Source organism: Lolium rigidum, chromosome 3 (genome assembly GCF_022539505.1).
Source record: "Lolium rigidum isolate FL_2022 chromosome 3, APGP_CSIRO_Lrig_0.1, whole genome shotgun sequence".
Taxonomy (NCBI): Eukaryota; Viridiplantae; Streptophyta; class Magnoliopsida; order Poales; family Poaceae; genus Lolium; species Lolium rigidum.
The window spans coordinates 211,613,672-211,632,937 of NC_061510.1; the positions used below are offsets into that span (position 1 = coordinate 211,613,672).

Below are 19,266 nucleotides of genomic sequence, written 5' to 3' on the forward strand. Positions count from 1 at the left end.
CAAGTTTTCAGACGCACTCTTTTCCTTTTAGGACACCGAGTGGGGCTGAAAGGTTTTTAATAAGACGGGCTTGCGATGCTGTAATATAATAAAAATAGTGATGGCATATATCTTTTTCGCAAAACAAGACTCGGGGGCTCGTAACCGACAAATTCACAAAAAAATACTCGACTTCAATACATATCTCAATTTATACGCCTTGGTTCCATAAAATTAACCTCACGAACAATAAAGATAGACATGCCAGCCAAAATACTTGGGGGCTTCAAGGAAAAAACACAAATTTTGTCTTGACTTCACATAAGTCTCGCAATAATAGTTACAATATATATGACTTACAAATATATTCGGCTCAGATCAAATACATCGAGAAAAGAGAAAAATAGTTTCTATATAAATCTATCTATGGTTATGTTCTCCCTGGCAGCGCGAACAATCTGCGTCGAGTCATCATACCGAAGATCTGTGAAGAAAGCAGCATCGACCGAAGAAACTCATCGATCATTTTTTCGGCTACAGGCGATACAACTTCATTGTGTTTGTCAATGTTCACCCTCCTCTTCGACGTCTTGCGGTCAAAAATGTTGAAGAGATTGTTGAAGTCCAATTTGGAATGACAGACCCTCAACCAAATTAGAGCAAACTTTGCACCGGCCACCATCCGAGCCTTTACAAAGTCGTGGATACTCTCCACATCTTTGAATTTATTCATCAGCTCAGTAAGATTTGCAGGCTGAGGGTTTCGAGGAAATAGAGCGTTATACACCATGGCCAAAGTACTGCCGAAGAAATCACGGAATTCCCGGACTTGAGCAGCTCGATCATGGAACCGAACGATTCGGCGAGTGCGAGACCTTCGTCCGCCCAGAAGTCAATGTCGTCTGTTTGGCAAGTCGAAGAAGGACTTCGACTCGCGCATTAACGCGCTGTTCTTTGGTGACAACATCCAGAAATGAAGCTATATGCAACAAGGGAAACAACAAAATGTGAGAAGGGATACAAATAATGTCAAGGAAAAGGAAGGATAAAGCGTAACATACCCGCCATATCTTGACTTGCATCAATCATCAGGTCAAGCATATAATCCTCACACTTATAGCCCGTAAGGCATCGGCAACAGCAGATTCTTTCAATTCCAGAGCCTCTTGTGCTTGCCGAAGATCAGCTTGTTCATGATCCGAGGATTTACGAGACTGGTCCATGACTATCACAGCCTGTTTCCTATAGCTTGGAGTTGCTGTCGAAGATCGGCTAGTTCTTGATGAATTGAGTCAGCGCACGAAGAATCGTCCAAGAAAACACCGACATGAGCTCTCGCAAAATGAGAAGTAGCGGGTGAAGCATTGGAAGGTTCCGTAGCTTCGGTATAGTTATCAAAAATCAACTGGAAGAAAGAAATATCGACATCAATCATTCAGCAAGGAACACGTTTTCATTAACATTTAATACATTTACATAAAAGAGGGTCCTTACAAAAGGGGACTCCTAGCGAGCCGACATGCATTGTCGCGAGTAACAAAAGAAAGCGACAACTACAAAAGGAAATAAAAAAATAGACACGGGTTGGTCTACTTGACCTCCGTCCTGGCAGTGCTAGCGGACGCAGCAGACTTCAGATCAAGATAGGCGATGATTTTCTTCGACTGGGGCTTGGCGTCCCTCACCAGAGCCTTCCATTTTTCCTTGTTCAGTCCTTGGGGAGTGCCAGCCTTCACCCGAGTCCAACTTCGCCGGCGCGGCGCTCCAAGGTGATGATCCCCTCGACTCCAATCTTCAGGCTGCACTGACGATGGGCCAAAGCAGGATCTTCCTTCGCCAGGAAGCGTTGGACGAGTTCAGAGAAAATCTCCGGCTGCGTCTCCTTGGGGAAGAAATGGGGGAAGATGCGCTTAAACGCGGCCCGGGCATTGGAAATGTTGGTGTGCGCCAAGTCACCGTTTAGTTCAAGAATGGAGAGAGCATCGAGAATACGATCCTCGGTCTCTTCGTGTAAAGTATATTCTTCACCCATCCGCTCTGCTGGAGGAAACAACGAGTTCGTCAACATTGGAGATAACCACACAAATAAAGGCAGAAGCAAAAGGCAAGTGCCGTAACAACTTACTAGTGAATCTTCGGCTCTGCGTGTCAAAGCGCGCCACTATGGCATCTTCACGCTCGATTTGATGGGCCTCTTTCTCGCTCAAAGCATCCTCAGCAGTCTTGAGTCTCTGGTGGAGACCCTCGACAACAGCATCATCTTTTTCGGCTTTCTTGCGAGCCGTTTCGCTGGATTTAAGCTTGGCCTCCAGCGCATCAGCACGTTCTGAAGAGGAGATTAGAAGGCAAAGAATCCTCGTTAGAAGGTAAACAATGACTTGGCAGAAATAGAAAATATTTAAGGAACCATGCGGTTTTACCTTTCAAAGTGGCGGCTTCATCACGGAACCCAATAAATTGGGAGCCCACGCTGATGAGATCCTTCATCAAGGGATGTCAAGAAACAACAAGCTAGAAATAACATCGTCAGAGGAAGGAAACTCGACAAAGGTGAAAAACATCGGCAGAAATAGGAAAAATAGACAAACAAAGCAAAATGGCAAACCGGGGGAAAAGGGAACTTAATTACATCGTCCAGCAAAGGAGACGAAGTACTCCCCGTGACAATCTCTTGAGTAATACCAACCCCAGTTTTTGCTTTCTTCGGCAGAGGCGCTCGGGGACTGGGCACGGGAATTGATGCTTCCGTGTTTTGTTGTGGGGGAGGCGAAGTTTCCGCAGCAGTGCGGTGCTCCTCAGAAAGAACCATGGTATTAGACGTGCTCGTACGAGCCGTGCCATGAGCTGCGAGTTCTTCCTCCTCTACTTTTTCCTCAGAGCTATCAATATAGCAGTAAGGCAAAATATGAGATTACCAAAGGAAAAAAGATAGGGAAAGACAAAAATAAAAGTAACTCACGAGCTAACAGCGCCAACATCATCGAAGGGGTCGAAGGCACCCTCATCTTCTGGAGAAGATTCTTCGGTAGGTTGTTCAGCAGGCTTGGAGGCGCCGGAATCTTCGACTTCGTTTCTCTTCGTCTTGCACCCAGGATAAGTGGCAAGAGGAGGAGAGACGGAATGACTAGACTCAGATTGTTGCTCTGACCCAGTTTCTTTTTTCGGTGGAACCCGCGGATTTCTAAGATTCCGCGCCTTCACTCTTAGGAAGAGAGGATTCTTGCGAATCGTCAGTGACAACGACTCGCCCATCTACCTCTCCACCTTCAGGGAGTGAGGGAAGAGAATAGAGAATTTGGTGGTCCTGCAAAGCACAAAGCAAAGAAAAGAAATTGACAACACGAGAAAAAACAACGGCAACCGATAGAAATGGAGAACTTAACCCAAAAGAAACACTTACTTCGGGAAGAGCGTGGGAAGCACTGTATGGCTCCACGCGGCAAGATGAAGGAATTTCGTGTTTTTTGCTCAAAGAGGTAAAACATCGGATGAGCTTCTCCAAGTCCTTCAAAGAAAGGTCCTTGGACAAACGGTCGAGATCTTTAGCCCCTAAGTACATCCAAAGAGGGTTTTTGCGAGCTTGTAGTGGCCGCACCCGGATTCTAAGGAAGTAGGCGGTTATTTGTACACCCGAGAGTTCTTCTCCGTCGGTGTTTTGGATTTGATGGATGCGATTCATCAGAGCTTCAGTGGCCGCTTTTTCTTGGGCAGTGGCCCCTGTGTCCCCACGATCCGCGCCTTTGAATTTCTTCGTCAACTTCAAACAGCGCGATACCATACTCCTGAGAGATGATACACTCGTCCTGGATATATAGCCATCTCTTGCGCCAACCTTGGACAGAGTCAGAGAATTTCACGTCGAAATAATCAACGTCGGGCTTACGCATATGCAAACGCCACCTACATTGTAGACGATGTTCCTAGAGTTGTTGCGCCGGAGATAGAAAATGCGCCTCAACATGCCCCAATAAGGATGGATGCCGAGGAAACACTCGCAGAGAGTAATGAAAATGGAAATGTGGAGGAGAGAATTCGGGGTCAGCTGATGTAGATGGATCCCGTAGATGAAAAGAAGACCACGAAGAAATTAATGGATAGGAGTGGAAAGGTCGCGGATGAGGAAGTTGATGAATGTTACCCGGAATCCAATAGGAGGATGAGGGAAGCTTTCATCTCTGGGAAACTTCAGTGATTCCCGCGTCTTCAGCAGGCCTAGTTTCTTCAGCATTTTCTGGTCCTGGGCGGAGATCTTGGACCACTCCCAGCCAGAGACCCGAGCCTTCTCCACCGGGGCGTCAGTTCCCGGAGCCTTGTGCTTCAGAAGCTTCGTGCGTGGAGTCATGGGGAGTGTTTTGGTGGAAGAGTAGGACGACATGAAGCAAGAGCGCAAGAAGCTTGGGGATGACAATGGCGGAGAAAGAAAGAGAAAAGTAGATGTGCGGCGCGGCGAAGGGGATGAATGAGACGACGCGGTGAATTTATAGCGAGAATTTGATCCGCCGTGCCGTTGGATGAAAAGGGGAAGAGTTTCCAGCCTTACGCGTGTCCAAAAGGGTAAAACGGTCTTATCAGTCTGAAATTACTGGACGAAAGTTACTGCGCGCGTGCCGGAAATTACGGAGGACGTGTGTCGCCCACTTGCGCGAGGTGTCGATGGCGCAGAACTTTGGACCCACGCCCCAGTGAGGTGACATAAGTCGTGGCTTTCCAAGGTGGGTATCGTGGCCATCGTCAGCAGCGACGTCACTCAAAGAAAGCTTCGACTGCGTTAACAAAATATAATGGCAAAGAAAATATCGGGTATTCAAAGAGAGAAGTATCACGAGCCTATGATCAAATGCAAGCATCTGGTCATATGCTCGGGGGCTACTCTTGTGAGAAGTATTGTCTATACTTCTGATAAGAGGATAATGCGGAAGACAAAAATATAGAGTTGGTAAAAAATAATAAAAGTTGAGCCTACAGCCAAGTGCAAACACTCGACTGTAGCCTCGGGGGCTATTCCCATCGGGAGCGCTGGTTTCGCACCCGATGAATTATGAAGAAGAAAAAACAAGACAACATAGAAGAACGGATAAGACGTTTTCATCGTACATCTTCGGGTTATACATAACTCGTCATGTACTCCCATCCGGAGATCAATATATTGTCATTTAGTGACTCAGAGAAATTGGCAACTTCAGCAGCCGATAAAGGCACTCGACAAAATATTCCCAGAGCGCGTCCGCCGCTGTAAAAACTCTGGATGCCATAAAACTTTACGAATGTAAGTCCCCAGGATCCGTCCTGTGTGGCGTGGTATCGCACCCGAATGCACTCTACTACTTTATCCGTATCAACAGATACGAAGAAAAATCCTAGCGGACACGTGAGGTACTCGATAAAACATGTCTGGGATTCGATTTACGGTAAGTCCTTAAGCGGCACGTGTCGAGTTACACCAGTATCCCGAGTTCAAGTCCAGGGACTTGGGCTCGAAGTAGGTTTCTGCGGGTTTGCCACAAGAGCAGTTAACTGGTACCTGATCCGTCAGATGAACCAGCCCCATTTACCAGTATCCCTATACAAAATGGACGCTAAAACAGAAATCTTCGACTTATCGGTATAGAAAGATATAGTTTGATTCTACGTCGAAGATTTTGCTCGATTCTATGATTCAAACAAAATCCCGGATGGGCCTGCCGAATAAGGTGCCCGAGGTTATCTGGAGGCCCACGACCCGAAGCTTTCAAGGCCCAGAATCCCAACAAACATCGATATGGAAGTTAGAGTTATATTAGGAGTCGAGAGTCATGTAATTATACGGGAGAGAGCCAGAGAGCCTCCCGAAATTTGTAACTTGTATGACAAGAAGATCCCTCGGCTCTCCCTCCTATATAAAGCGGAGCCAAGGGGTAAAGAATATATCGAATCTACTATCCACAAACCCTAGTTTTTTACTTTGCCGAGCACCTTATCGGCTGAACCTTCGAGATCTGCTTGGCAAGTTAATCCTTTGTCACTCGGCACCCGGATGGATGCACAATGGTCAAGCAAGACCGCCCATGCATCTCCGACATGTAAGACGATGATAAGCACTGAACAAGAAGAGGAAAACACATTGCGATGACGACCCCGTCGGGCCTTTTCTACCGTTCAGTTAAACCTCAGTGAGGGGAGGTTGGCCGACAGTGGTGCTATGTAGCACCGTGGTATCTCTTTTGCCTCTCATAAGGAACGCGGGAGATAGGAGAGAATCATGATGGGAAATGATGACTCGCTATGAAAACCAGTCAATTCCATGGTCAAAATCAGATAAGGTAAACAGAGGGGCATATCTTGAACGGTGTTGAGAGTTAAGGGTTGTAACGTAGACCAATTAAACAAAAGGGTTGTAATATAAACTTTCCAACAAGTTTAGAGGTGTAATATGGACTTATTTGTGTTAATTTAGGCAGAACTATAGCACAATGAAGAAACCCGTAGATCTGCCACTTAATAACGTGAACTCTACTTAATAATGTGAACTCCGGGTAGTGAACCACCTGGTAACATGCACAAAGTCTGTTGTCACCACACTTTGCACACACGCGATCCATTTTCTACATTAAACTCTAAATAATCCTATAAAAATTACAATTGATAAATGTTAGTAAAATTAATTTTGCATGCAAACAAGCGAGGCATCTCTAAATCATTGAGGTGATTTCAGGTTGTAGAGATCTTCTTGATCATCGGACAGCCTCCTCCTTGGCATGTATACCTATTGGTTTGGCAAGCCACTCATTGTGTTTTGGAAATCCAGTCCTGCAAGACATAAAGAAAGCTACACACATGTCTTAGCTTTACAATACTTATTGTATGATTTATCAGACACAATGGCACGAGAAGCTATTTTCATGAACATTCTGTACAAATCCATGTAGCGACTAGATATTTTTCTCTTTTAGATCCTCGTGTTGGTTGCGATTGCTTGTTATGTGTCTCTTCAAATTCATATACCTGATAAAATCCGTTCCTATAACTTATTTTCATGTGCGCATTGCAACCACATTGTGATTCAGGCGTACTATATTTGAATGTATCTTCTCTTTTATCTTCACCACGGGCTCCTAATAACTGTAGTCATTAATGAATATGAAAATGATCATACTTGAAAACAGAATTACGGTTAGTCCATATGCCTTGATGGGAACAGAAAATGGCCTGTGTTGTATTATGGAAGTGTTCTTCACATAATGCTTTCCACCCTTTCGGACGCTAAAACCAATGTATTGCGTGTAATTTTTTATAAAAATGGACAAGCTTCTTCTTCAGATAAAGAGTAATGTCTAGCTTTGGTACCAGTTTATTAACATGATATGTGATTTCTCGCACAACCAAAATGAATTAACATTCACATTAGTTAAACACATATGTTTGACAACTTTTTTAAAAAAAATTCTATTTCGTAATTTATAGGACGCCCGCAATGACAGTAGCATCTCAGAACTTCTATATTATTCACAGGACACATCAGAACCCAATTCGGCTCAAGGTGCATATGAACCTATTGTGTGAAAACACATTTTAAAATGTAAAAGTTGAAACAAAAATTATGTAGGCACATATGTACATTCTATGTTTGCACACAAGTTTTGTGGGGGAAAAGAAAATTTTTATGCCCGTGTAAAACAAAGTAGTAAATTTGATGCTCTCAAGCATTAATATGTACAGCTATGTGATGCGTAATGTTGTTGCTTTTGTTATAACACTACACAATTTAGTGTGACCAAATATGTCTTTAAGAGCATGTACAACGCCCGGGGCGCTAAGTTGGACGCTTGTGCGAAAAGAAAAATCTAATAAACCTAGATTTATGAGCCAAGCGCCCTTATGCAACGCAAAGCGCTTATTCAGTTTGCTTAGCTAGCGTACACTGCACATCAAGCTACCTTTGCGCTAAAGAAAATGAGCCCCTAGCCCCGACGCGACTTTAAGTAGTGACGCAAGCAAGAATTGGCATAACTGCAACGATTAGTACCCTGACGCCTGGGCTAAGCGTCCATATTGTACATGCCCTAATACACTTTCATCTTTTGTATGAAAGTATTCTACGATATAGTATATCTTCCTGCTCAATTGAGTACTTGCCCTGAGTAGATTTGTTTTTATCTCATTAGCCTCTTTGCACTTCAAGTCCTAACTGCGTATATAAACATGTGAGGTGCTAGCTGCAGTTTTTTTAGCAGGTTCAACCAGAAGGTCATCTTCAACCAGTTGATTTGTTCCAGCCAAAACCACCGACCATAATGAGTCCCCTACGATTGTGCTTGTTTACACCTACAAAATTTAACTGATGCAGATCTATTGGCATTGCAGGATGAGGACTAGACAATGGATTCAGAAAAAAAAAGCCAGTACCATGAAACTAAAACCATGAATGTAGGCCGTATTTGAGCCAGCCCGTTATTCTTGTTTGGGCCAGACCCGGCCCAAGCAACGTGCTTAAGACGGCCAATAACCGCACTGGTTTCCCGTGCCACACAAAATCCCCTTGTCCACGCGCAGCTAGGGTTTCTCGCTCCGCCGCAACGCACGATCCAGCTGCCCTAACCCTACCCTCCTCCTTCCTTTCCGGCGGCGGCGGCGGCGGCGAGCAGCAGCAAGAGGCGAGATGAGGCCGATTCTCATGAAGGGGCACGAGCGCCCGCTCACGTTCCTCAAGTACAACCGGGACGGCGACCTGCTCTTCTCCTGCGCCAAGGACCACACCCCCACCGTCTGGTTCGCCGACAACGGCGACCGCCTCGGCACCTACCGCGGCCACAACGGCGCCGTGTGGTCCTGCGACGTCTCCCGCCACTCCACGCGCCTCATCACCGGCAGCGCCGACCAGACCGCCAAGCTCTGGGACGTCAAGACCGGGAGGGAGCTCTTCACCTTCAGGTTCGACGCCCCCGCGCGCTCCGTCGACTTCGCCATCGGCGACCACCTCGCCGTCATCACCACCGACAGCTTCATGGGGAACATGCCCACCGCGCAGGTCAAGCGGATCGCCGACGACCTCCAAGACCGTATGGCTCATTCTCCTCCGTAATATCCGGTTGGAAGTCTTTACATGTCTACTACTGCGATGTGAGGTTTTTGAAGTGTCTGTTGGCGTTTTGCAGAGACGGATGAGTCCGCACTCGTGATCTCTGGTATCACCGGGAGGATTAACAGGGCCGTGTGGGGACCGGGGAACCGGACAATCATCACCGCTGGTGAGGATGCAACCATTCGCATCTGGGACTCTGAGGTGAGTCCTGCTGACCATTAGTACTTATCGGTGCAGAAATGTGGAAATGCTGTTGCATGCTTGTTGAGGTAATGGCTGTAGATAGCCCGCTGATATTATTCAGCAGTAGTAATGCGTGATCCCAGTTACCTTTGTTGCTGATTCAAGTCTCTTATTGCCAGCATTACACCTTTAGTTAACACAGCAGGCAGTTAATACCTATATGTCTGGCCACATTCCTGGGTGACTACTACTTAGTTCTTGATCCAGTCTTGCTAGAATATTCTTCCTAGAACGCAATGCTTTCTGTGGCATCTTTGCTAGAATGGATGAAGGAACTAATAGGATACCCTACTTGGTACTTCATCCGTATAGGAACTATATGGACATTATCTTGCTATGTGATGTAGCCATTTTGCCCCCCCCCCCCCATGTTCTGCATACAGCTGTCTAATGCAGTCAATATGGGCATGCTCTTTCTCAACTTTTTATGACAATGCATTTACGTTCTATTTTCTCTTGCCCTTTAGACCGGAAAACTGCTGAAGGAGTCAGGCAAGGAGGAGGGACATCAGAAAGCAATTAGTTCACTGTCAAAGTCTGCAGATTGGTCTCATTTCCTTACAGGTTCCTTGGATAAATCTGCTAAGGTGACGAGATTGCTGTCCTAATAACATGTTCATATTTCACTGTTGTACGGATTTTCTGACATCTGTTTTGTGGCTAGCTATGGGATGCAAGAACACTGACCCTGATAAAGACATACGTCACGGAGCGACCGGTTAATGCTGTCGACATATCTCCTACCCTTGACCATGTATGCTCATGTATCATTCTTTTTTTCTTATCTATGCCAATGTTAGTTTGTTCTTGCGAATGTTTTGCCATATAAACACATGGTTTGTCTTGAATTATGGGTCTTCTATTATCTAACATATTTTTCTTCGGGTAATTATGAGGCTGGGAACGGCTATTAATTTATTCCGAGTGTGCACTTTGCGACCACTCCTTTGATTTATTCTTGAAGTTGGATAGAATTCTATGTCTGTATGTTCCTTTGATTTATTTCTTGAAGTTTGATTATGTCCTGCTCATCTATTTCCATACCTCGATTCTTGCTGTAGTTTAGTGAAACCAAGTTTATCAAAGGCTCCATCGTATTTGTGTTATGTGGCACAGAAATTTTCCTTGTTAGTGGGTGAATGGTCAATGCACAGAAATTTACATGTCCATGGGTTAAGGCTATGGTTCTTCATTACTAGGTAGTCCTGTTGGTTTTCTCAAATATGTAAACTGTTAGTAACACTGGTGCAAGTATTTCTTACTGTCTTAATTTGTCAGCATCTAAGTCATGTTCTTTTCAAAGCTTATCCCACTGCATGCTTGATGCTGAACTAGGTGGCACAACTAAAGCACATTGTGGCACAACTAAAGCACATTGTGGCACATTCTGTTATTCTGGCCAACTCATTTGTTTTTGGCTTCTCTAACATTATGTTTTTCTTCCGTTGTCAGGTGGTTATTGGAGGTGGGCAAGATGCTATGAACGTGACTATGACAGACCGCCGTGCGGGCAAATTTGAGGCTAAATTTTTCCACAAGGTGAATTATACTTTTTGACATTCTATGTGAAGTTACTTTCTGTATGCACATTATAATGTGGCTGTTACCATGTGACTTTGTTATTTAGATTTTAGAAGAAGAAATTGGTGGTGTTAAAGGGCATTTTGGACCAATCAATGCATTGGCATTTAATCCTGATGGTCGGAGGTAATTACTTATTCTAATGTTGCATGTGCATTTCTTACACATCTTGCCACTTCCTTTTGAGTTTGTGATATACCTCTGTTACTCTTTTTGTATGCCAATCTGCTCAATGATTAAGCCATGTAGATTCATGGCGATATACGCTATTCTGAGTCTTTAGGATGTCATCAAATTTTATGAGAGCATATCCTGATATTTAATTTTATATGGACCCCATGTTGTATTTCAAATTTATTTATCTTGTAGATTAAGCCTACAGTTTTCTCACCTCTTGTTTATTTGTTGCATCTTCTTCACCTGACATATTTCTTCTTGATGTTCTAATACCCTCTCGTCCCACATTTTATCTTGTCGAATCGCTGTCTCTTCTGTTACATTTTTCAATATGTACCTCAGTGATTAGAGCCATATGCATTGGCAATATACGCTATACTGACCTATTTTGATGAGAAATTGAATATGAGAGTTACATGTGAAGTAATCCCCAATCGCCATTTTATTGTCTTCTGTTTGTGTCTTTACCCATCCTCCCAATCTTGACGTTCCCTTTTCACTTTCTATCTTGTTAAACCATTCTTGTTGTGTTTATTAATATGTTGCTCAGTGATTAGAGCCAATTACATTGGCAATATACGCTATACAGACCTTCTTTTGATGAAAAATTGAATATGAGAGCTACATGTGAGTAATCCTCAGTCCTCATCTAGTTGCCTTCCGTTTTGTGTTTTGCTCTGTCCTCCCTATTTTGCTGCTGTCTCTTTTGTGTTCTGGGGTCTTCTCTTTTCACTTCATTTCTTGTTAAACAGCCCTATTTTGTCATGTTTACTAATATGTTGCTCAGTGATTAGAGCCAATTACATTGGCAATATACGCTATACTGACCTTGTTTAGATGAAAAGTTGGATATGAGAGCTACTTGTTCACCAAAATTTTGCTTTTGAAGATCTAGCCTGTTATAGCTATCAATGATCAATTTTTTCTTGTACCACATTCTGTTTTGATCGTTCACCAAAAATTTGCTTTCGAAGATCTAGCCTGTTATAGCTGTCAATGATCATGCTTTCTTGTATATTCTGTTTTGATTTTATCTTGTACTATTTTATTCTTCACGTGTCTGATGGTTTTGGCAGCTCAGTGATTTCAACCAAATGCATTTTGGTTATATACGCTATTCTGAATGTGTTGTTGTAAAATAAATTTATGAGAGCTACCGGTCCTCCTTTTTTAGTTTTTTTTTATTGTGTCTAATTTATCTTTCTCCAAATACTTCGGAGAATTTGGTTCCAGTTCTCTCTGAACTTCCCTTGTTATCTCTTGTGTCTTTTATGTATTCCAATTTTAACGAACTGTTTTTTCCCATGTAATATTTGTAGCTTTTCGAGTGGTGGTGAGGATGGGTATGTAAGGCTGCACCATTTTGATCCTGAGTACTTCAACATCAAGATGTGATCTTCTAAATCAGCTGAGGTATGACTATGTCCCTTTCTTGGCCAGGTTTGCAACTTGATTATACTTTTTGTTACCACGTTTTGTTTGTTCTCGCCATATTATCTTTTATTGTGTTACCAAATATCCCTTCTGCTTCAGCCCTTTGATTACACTGTTACCTCTTTTCAGGCTGCAGCTGAGAGACCTCCCTCGTCCCCTGGAGAGAACATAGCTTTTTTTAGCTCAGTTTTTGAAAACTTACTTTGTTGGATGGTTACTATGTAGTTGGAGTAGCATATTATGAATGGGCGATGGAGATCTGCTTAAATTGGCGACATAGTGTTCCTGTACCGTTTGTGTTTATTATCGGAAAAACTCTGTTTTGATTTGATGCCTGTTCTGCTGAACATGTCTATACTTGAAGACACTTTGCACAGCTTTGTTACCGAGGTGTGAAGTAGGGACGTCCCCCAAGATTTCTTCTCTGTGCCTGGGTTATTATATCTATCCTGAAAGCCAAAGAATACTTTTTAATTTTGCATTGCTGTACTTTGAAGCAAGCACTGGTTATACATTACATTATTTTGTGTTCAACATCAATTACAACTGGTAACATGACAAATCTTCACCAATTCCTTTCAGTCATATCACCCTATTCCCCTTCTCCCTTGGCGCCAATTCCTGCCAGCTGCAGCGTGAGAGAGGCGAGGCTGAAGGAGAAGAGAGCTGAGGTATTGCGTGCCCAAATTGTTCGTCTTCCAAACTACTCTGTGCTGAAACTGCAGTAGTCTGAACTGACTTCACTCTGCTCTCAACTCTGATTCTCCTCTTCTCTGATCTAAATCTCAAACCAACTATCCAGATCGAATGGAACATGGCTCAACTTTAAACTCCCATAGAATCATGATCACAATGGCACCACCTAAATAATCTGGCGCCTTGTTACATTGCGTTGGAAACTCAACGTGCTCCATCTGCATAGTCTGTTGCATCCTTCCACAATAACCAGCTCTCCGTGGAGAAATAAGCAAATAAAATAAGCAGAACATCCAGAGATATTTGAATGGTTAATTGGTAAATCATCGTCAGGTCTACTCTACTGTACCCAGTTGATCTCGTGGGGACTGGGGAGTGCCGTAACCTATTCCGTTGCACTAAGACTGCTCATAGTGGGAGTAACATAGCCCATGGTTTCCTCTTCGGCATTAGGATCTTGGGTGTCCGGGGCAAAATTGACGCCTCGAACTACTGCTAGGCGCAACGGCCGAGCCGCCCGCCCATCCGCATCAACTTCTCGAAAGCCACCTGCAAGCTCCGGTCCATGGCGCCGCCCGCCCCGCCGCTGCTGGGATCCACCTGCCTCCTCCAATACAGGGCGCCGCCCGCCCCGAAGCTCCCGAGACCCACCACCCCTCTCCAGTCCAGCGCGCCGCCCGCCCTGCCGCAGCCGAAACCCACCGGCCACCTCAAGGCGAGGGCGTCGTCCGCCTCGTCCGATCTGGAACTCGGTCGGCTCCATCCCTCCCTTTCCTTCTCTCTAGCATACTCCGCCGAACCTGGAGTAGGAGGAGGCACCGGATTATATGCCCCACGAGCCATTGATGCCCCCACGAAGTCGAGGAGATCTCGCGGGAAGAAAACGAGGGGAGGACGGGCAGAGACGAGGTGCGAGAGGGACGGAGTGGATGAGAACAAGTTGAGGATGGTCGTGGACTCAATGCTAGGATGGGATAGGTGCCTTAATTGTCCTGATTAATTAACCAGCTGGATGAAAACAACACGTTTCCTACCGTAAGATGCAGACTATATGCGAACAAAAAACGGACCCAGGATGTAGAATAAAACAGAACGGAGGGAGTATGAAGGTAGTAACCTAGACTAGTAACATGACATATGTTACTAGTCTAAGTTACTCCCCACTATGAGCAGCCTAAAGGCTTCTTGGAAGTATGATGATTGGCCACCATAGTCGAGTAATCAAGTTGTGTTACAATATCCTATTGCAGGATACAAGCATCATGATGAATAGTACAACAGAACAATTACTATAACAGTTGTTACCCTTTGTTTTTATACATAACGCCACTAAGTATTCTGATGCAAAACTTTAACTACTAATTTGACCAACAAAATTTTATGTCACCAAAAACATATTGCTGAGAACATCTTTAAAATATGGATTTAATGTTATATTTTTCGTGATATATATCTCATACTTCCTCTATCTAAAAATAGATGCCTCAACTTTATCTAGATACGGAGGAGGAGGTATTTTATTTACCAAATTATTAACCAAACTTCTACCTGAAAATGTGTGGTGGGCTGGTGGCCTCATATATAAAAGTGGAGTACTGCCATTTCATCATCGCTAGATGTTTCGCCAGTGACATGCTGTGAGGGACTGAGGGCCCTTCATTGTCAAGATTACTCTGCCCTAACAGTTCTACTGTTTTATTTCTAGAAGTAGGAACTGTTGTTTTCCCTCTCTTAGGTCTGATGTGTTGATGAAACTGCACTGGAATATTCAGAGACAAGCTAACTGTCGTCTAAGAACTACAAATAATGAAGCTGCATCAGAGAAAAAAGAACACCCACCGGAAATGGTGTTCTAAAAGAAACAATGCTTTAGGTAGTCAAAGCATCACATTTTACGTAAGATTCCTCAATCAGCCAACCCAGAAAGGGCTGTCTTGTGAAGGCAAAAGATTGCATCAATAGAGAACACAGTTGCAGCACAGTAAATGATCGGCATAGCATTGGTTCATCAGTACAATATAAGGCCGCAGGCTAACTCAACAAGAAGATGACACTATCATGAAAACATGGATGGATCAATAGCAGACACGAGAACCGGGTACAGTTTAGGCGTTGTCACGGACGACCTCTTCATCATCAGAATCGAGAAAATCAGCCGCGGTATAATCCTTAGTCCGCAATGTTTTATTGCGAGCACGGAGCCTCTCAATGAATCTGTTGTACTTTGCGTTTAGCCTGTCCAAAGCCAACTGGAATTCGGCTTCGGAGAGGATCTCATCATCGTCACGATCATCTTCCTCTTCCTCTTCCGTGCTCCAGCCGGAGTATTCATCTCCAGCATCCTCGTCTTCAGAGAATCATGCGCCCGGCGTCCCCTTCTGAGGCGCAGCTGCAACTGCAACTCTCGTGTCGCTGATAGCCTGGTCCTCGTTCTCAACCATGGCCACGCCGGTGACAGCCTCCTCCGCCTCGATGCTTGGGTTCTCCTCCTTTGCTGCCATCGTCCCGATCTCTGACCCGCTGCGACGAGCGATTTCGATGTCGGGTTTGATGGCTGGGGATTTCGGGATTTCTTGGTGGTTGCGTGAACCGGGGGCGGCGTCCCTGTGTATATAAAGGCGGGGCGGAGGAGAGCCCTAGCGTACGCGTCTTCGGTGCGGCCGGACTCGGCAAGATAGTTCCAATCCTAAGTAATCCGCTCCGAACCGTTTTTTTTTTTTAATAATAATCTTGGCGGTGGCAGGTTCGGCCGAATCCCGTGATAACCCAAAAATAAGAAAAATGACTTTTTTTATTTGTAATTTTTTTCATGGATCTATTAATAATCATCAATAGTAGAAATAGCTTTAAAAGTACCAAAAAATATAAATATAGATATTTGGACCTTCTAACGGCGACTACCCACTACCCACGGCGTCGATTCCGATGGTGGAGCCCCAAGCCATGCTTCATGGTCCTGAGCTAGCAAATTCAGTTGCAGCACAACTAATGCGGTCAAAGTTGAGTCTGATTCTATGAAAGTTATTGAATATTGCAGGGGCAATGGGCAAACTGGAATGAAGTAATAACTCTATATCACGATGGTGGGGGCAATCGGGAAGGTCTAGCTCAATCATCGCGTGAGTTTTCATGTATAAGTGTGGTGGACATACAACCACACGATTGTGGGAAGCTACAACGATGAATAATTTTTCTTTTTTGGATGGCCACGTGGAAGGTTGTCATTGGGTCGCGCCCTGAAATTGCGTCACGCGATTGCAATCCTTAATCATTTTAGCAGAAAATGCAATGCAACTGCTCATGTAGTAATAGCCAGGTCTAGATTTATTGGTAAATCCTCCTGTAATTTAGTCGATGAAACCCAAGCTTCCTCTACACAAAACCGGCTTGGGCTTATGTGACCACACAAATAATAGTCTTTGTCAGGCTCACACGGTAGTGCGGCACGACACAAACCAAATATCATCGCCTTATAAGTCATGAAGATGAACATACAAATAATGTGTGCTGTTCAAATGAAGAGGTTGATTGGCATATCATCATTTTTTCACACATGTCCCGAGAAACAGGAACGAGCTCCACTATCATTAGAGATAGCGGAACAACAGAGAAAGTTAAAGTTTACAACATTTGAGAGGTGCTAACTGGAAAGGAATCAAAAACTACCATCACCGACTAATGTTTATGATGGTTAGAACTAAACTACTCAAACTTGGCAGAACACAAAATAACCAACGAACCAACATTCACATAAAAGGATCAACCTTGGCCCATTTTCCTTTCCGACCTTTTTTTTTTCAACATTAGGTTCTCCAAAACGGGGCTTCTCTTTTCCCTTTTTTACTTGAGCATCTACTTTTTCATCACACTGTAGAGCTTACCTCTCTTGCTTTCTTGCACTTCCCTCTATCACTGGTCATCTCCTCCATGGCATCATCAGGGTGGTCATTCACCGAACCAGCTGTGATCCTTGCTAGATTATGAACAAGAGCTCTTGATCCTTCTTCCTTCAAGTCCATCCTCTGAAGCGTGTTCGGACCTTCCCTTAGATCTAGCTGCTCGTGTTGGGGACGAAGATCTACCAAATATGATATGAATACACAAGCGTAGCAAATTAATTCAGATGGGGATGAATTAATTTTTCCTCAAAGCAAGTTGTATTCCTTAGCTTCCAGATGGCCCAACAAATAGCTCCCAGGCATGTTATCTGCATGTTTCTAGATGTTGAGGTATCCACCAGAAGTATTGAGAGAAAGATGCAGACATGTCTCCATTTAACCAAACATATTTAGATACATCACACTCCAAGAACAAGTGTAAAATAGTCTCCTCTACATCACATAACATATATTTTGTATTCCGAGAGAGGGCTTTCAGAGCAGGTGCTCAGTGCGCACCCGTATCGGACCGTCTAAGCTACACCAAGATCCATGCTAGCTCCTTTTTCCCTCTGAATCAAACTTCTCATTTTTGTATCTCTCACCTCTATACCTGGCCATATGTTGGGCCGGGCCTCGGGCCGGGTCGAGGAAAGTCCGATGCTCAAAAATCAGGCCCAAGCTCGGCCAAATACCCATGATACCCCTCGGGTCGTCGGGCCACGGGCCGGGCCATAGTGTTAAATGGAATTTTTAGGCTACCCAGGTCCGGCCCGGCCTGGGCCATAGTGTTAAATGGAATTTTTAGGCTACCCAGGTCCGGCCCGGCCCGAGTGTCGGGCCAACATTTTTAGGCCCTGACCCGAGTTTTTCAGGCCGGGCTTCGGGCCGGGCTGCCCATGGCCAGACATGCTCACCTCACACAATCTTTGAACTTCAAATTTTGCAGATCACTTAAACATAACAACTAGAATGTGGGAAAAATATTTTGGATTTTTATGTCATTAAGTATATATATATATTTAAAGAACTTATTTTGAATTTTTAAATAATTTTAAATTTTAAGTTGTAACAAAATTCTGAACTATTTTTCTCCCATTCTATTTGTTGTTATTGAGTGACTTGCAGAAAAATAAAATATAAATATTATATAATTTGAGAGATATAAAAAAGAAAAAGTAAAAGAAAAGAGAGTGCGGAATTATGCCAAATAAGCCAAAGCCAAATCTTTATCTGCAAGGTCAACTTTAGCTTTTCACAGACGACTGAAAGATCTGTCCACCCCATTGCTAGACAAGAAAGTGTACATCCATTTCACTGAAAACTTGCCATTTATTGACCATTTCCACCTTGGTTTATCATCAAAGTTATTCAAAGCCACCCCTAGTAGCATATCTTGCAATTTTCTCAGTTGTTTCTGCAAGTTACTATCGAGCCACCTCCTAAAAGTTACCCTCCACATTCTATTTGCCAAGTCAGCAACAGAAATACCTTGCTCAGTACAAATCTCAAACAGACCAGCGAATCTGAGGATGAATGCAGTCAACCCACACTAGGAATCCTGCAAGAAATCTGTCCTTTTTCTACTGCCAATGGCAATCACCACTACTCTCCCTTGCAAGTACAATTGCCTAAGATGCAACATATCCGACCAGCATGCTGAATCCATAGGTCCATGCCAATCACCACTATTTTCTGCTTCCAATTTCCTTCACCACTTACACATCAAAGTGATGTTGAACTTCGTCAGATTTTTCACTCCTAAACCACCTTTCTTTTTTGGTCTGCCAATCAGGTTTCATGTAACCCAGTGGCATCTTCTTTTATCAAATCTATTTTGCCATACGAACGATCTCTTTGGTTTATCCATCTATTCAATATTTGTTTTATGCTACAAGAACATAGACATACTATGATACACTGGAATAGTGTGGACAAGCGGCATTAACTTTTGTTACCTTGCCACCTATGGCTAAAGCTCCTCCCACCCACATCCCTCAATCATTTTTTTTTGCTTATTTTCCGTAGGAATATCTCATTCAGGGACGGAGCCAACTTCTCATGTTGAGGGGGGCAAAATGGATTGAATTTGTGCTGTAAACTTGATGAGGGGGACGAATTTGACTAAATCAGTGAGAAATTAGGGTGTAATGACTAGTATTCTTCACAAAATCCCAATCACGGGGGGTGATTGTGCCCCCCCTCGTCCCCCCTTGTCTC

At 43.9% G+C, this 19,266-nt stretch overlaps 1 protein-coding gene and 5 non-coding genes across 6 annotated transcripts; all 6 read left to right on the forward strand.

The window, feature by feature from the left end:
• Positions 1-8,597: 8,597 nt before the first annotated feature.
• LOC124702965 (eukaryotic translation initiation factor 3 subunit I-like) lies at positions 8,598-12,803 on the forward strand (the record flags this gene model as incomplete). Its single annotated transcript, XM_047235148.1, is given in 8 exon segments — positions 8,598-9,014; positions 9,111-9,238; positions 9,748-9,867; positions 9,945-10,034; positions 10,733-10,819; positions 10,908-10,987; positions 12,358-12,451; positions 12,602-12,803. Coding segments are annotated over 7 exon segments (981 nt in total). The 3' UTR covers positions 12,434-12,451; positions 12,602-12,803.
• LOC124704913 lies at positions 11,088-11,169 on the forward strand. The gene has a single exon (XR_007003776.1). It is a non-coding gene; the product is annotated as a small nucleolar RNA U54 (small nucleolar RNA).
• LOC124704916 lies at positions 11,374-11,452 on the forward strand. The gene has a single exon (XR_007003778.1). It is a non-coding gene; the product is annotated as a small nucleolar RNA U54 (small nucleolar RNA).
• Positions 11,582-11,661, forward strand: LOC124704910. The gene has a single exon (XR_007003773.1). It is a non-coding gene; the product is annotated as a small nucleolar RNA U54 (small nucleolar RNA).
• LOC124704912 lies at positions 11,819-11,898 on the forward strand. The gene has a single exon (XR_007003775.1). It is a non-coding gene; the product is annotated as a small nucleolar RNA U54 (small nucleolar RNA).
• LOC124704906 lies at positions 12,113-12,193 on the forward strand. The gene has a single exon (XR_007003769.1). It is a non-coding gene; the product is annotated as a small nucleolar RNA U54 (small nucleolar RNA).
• Positions 12,804-19,266: the final 6,463 nt, after the last annotated feature.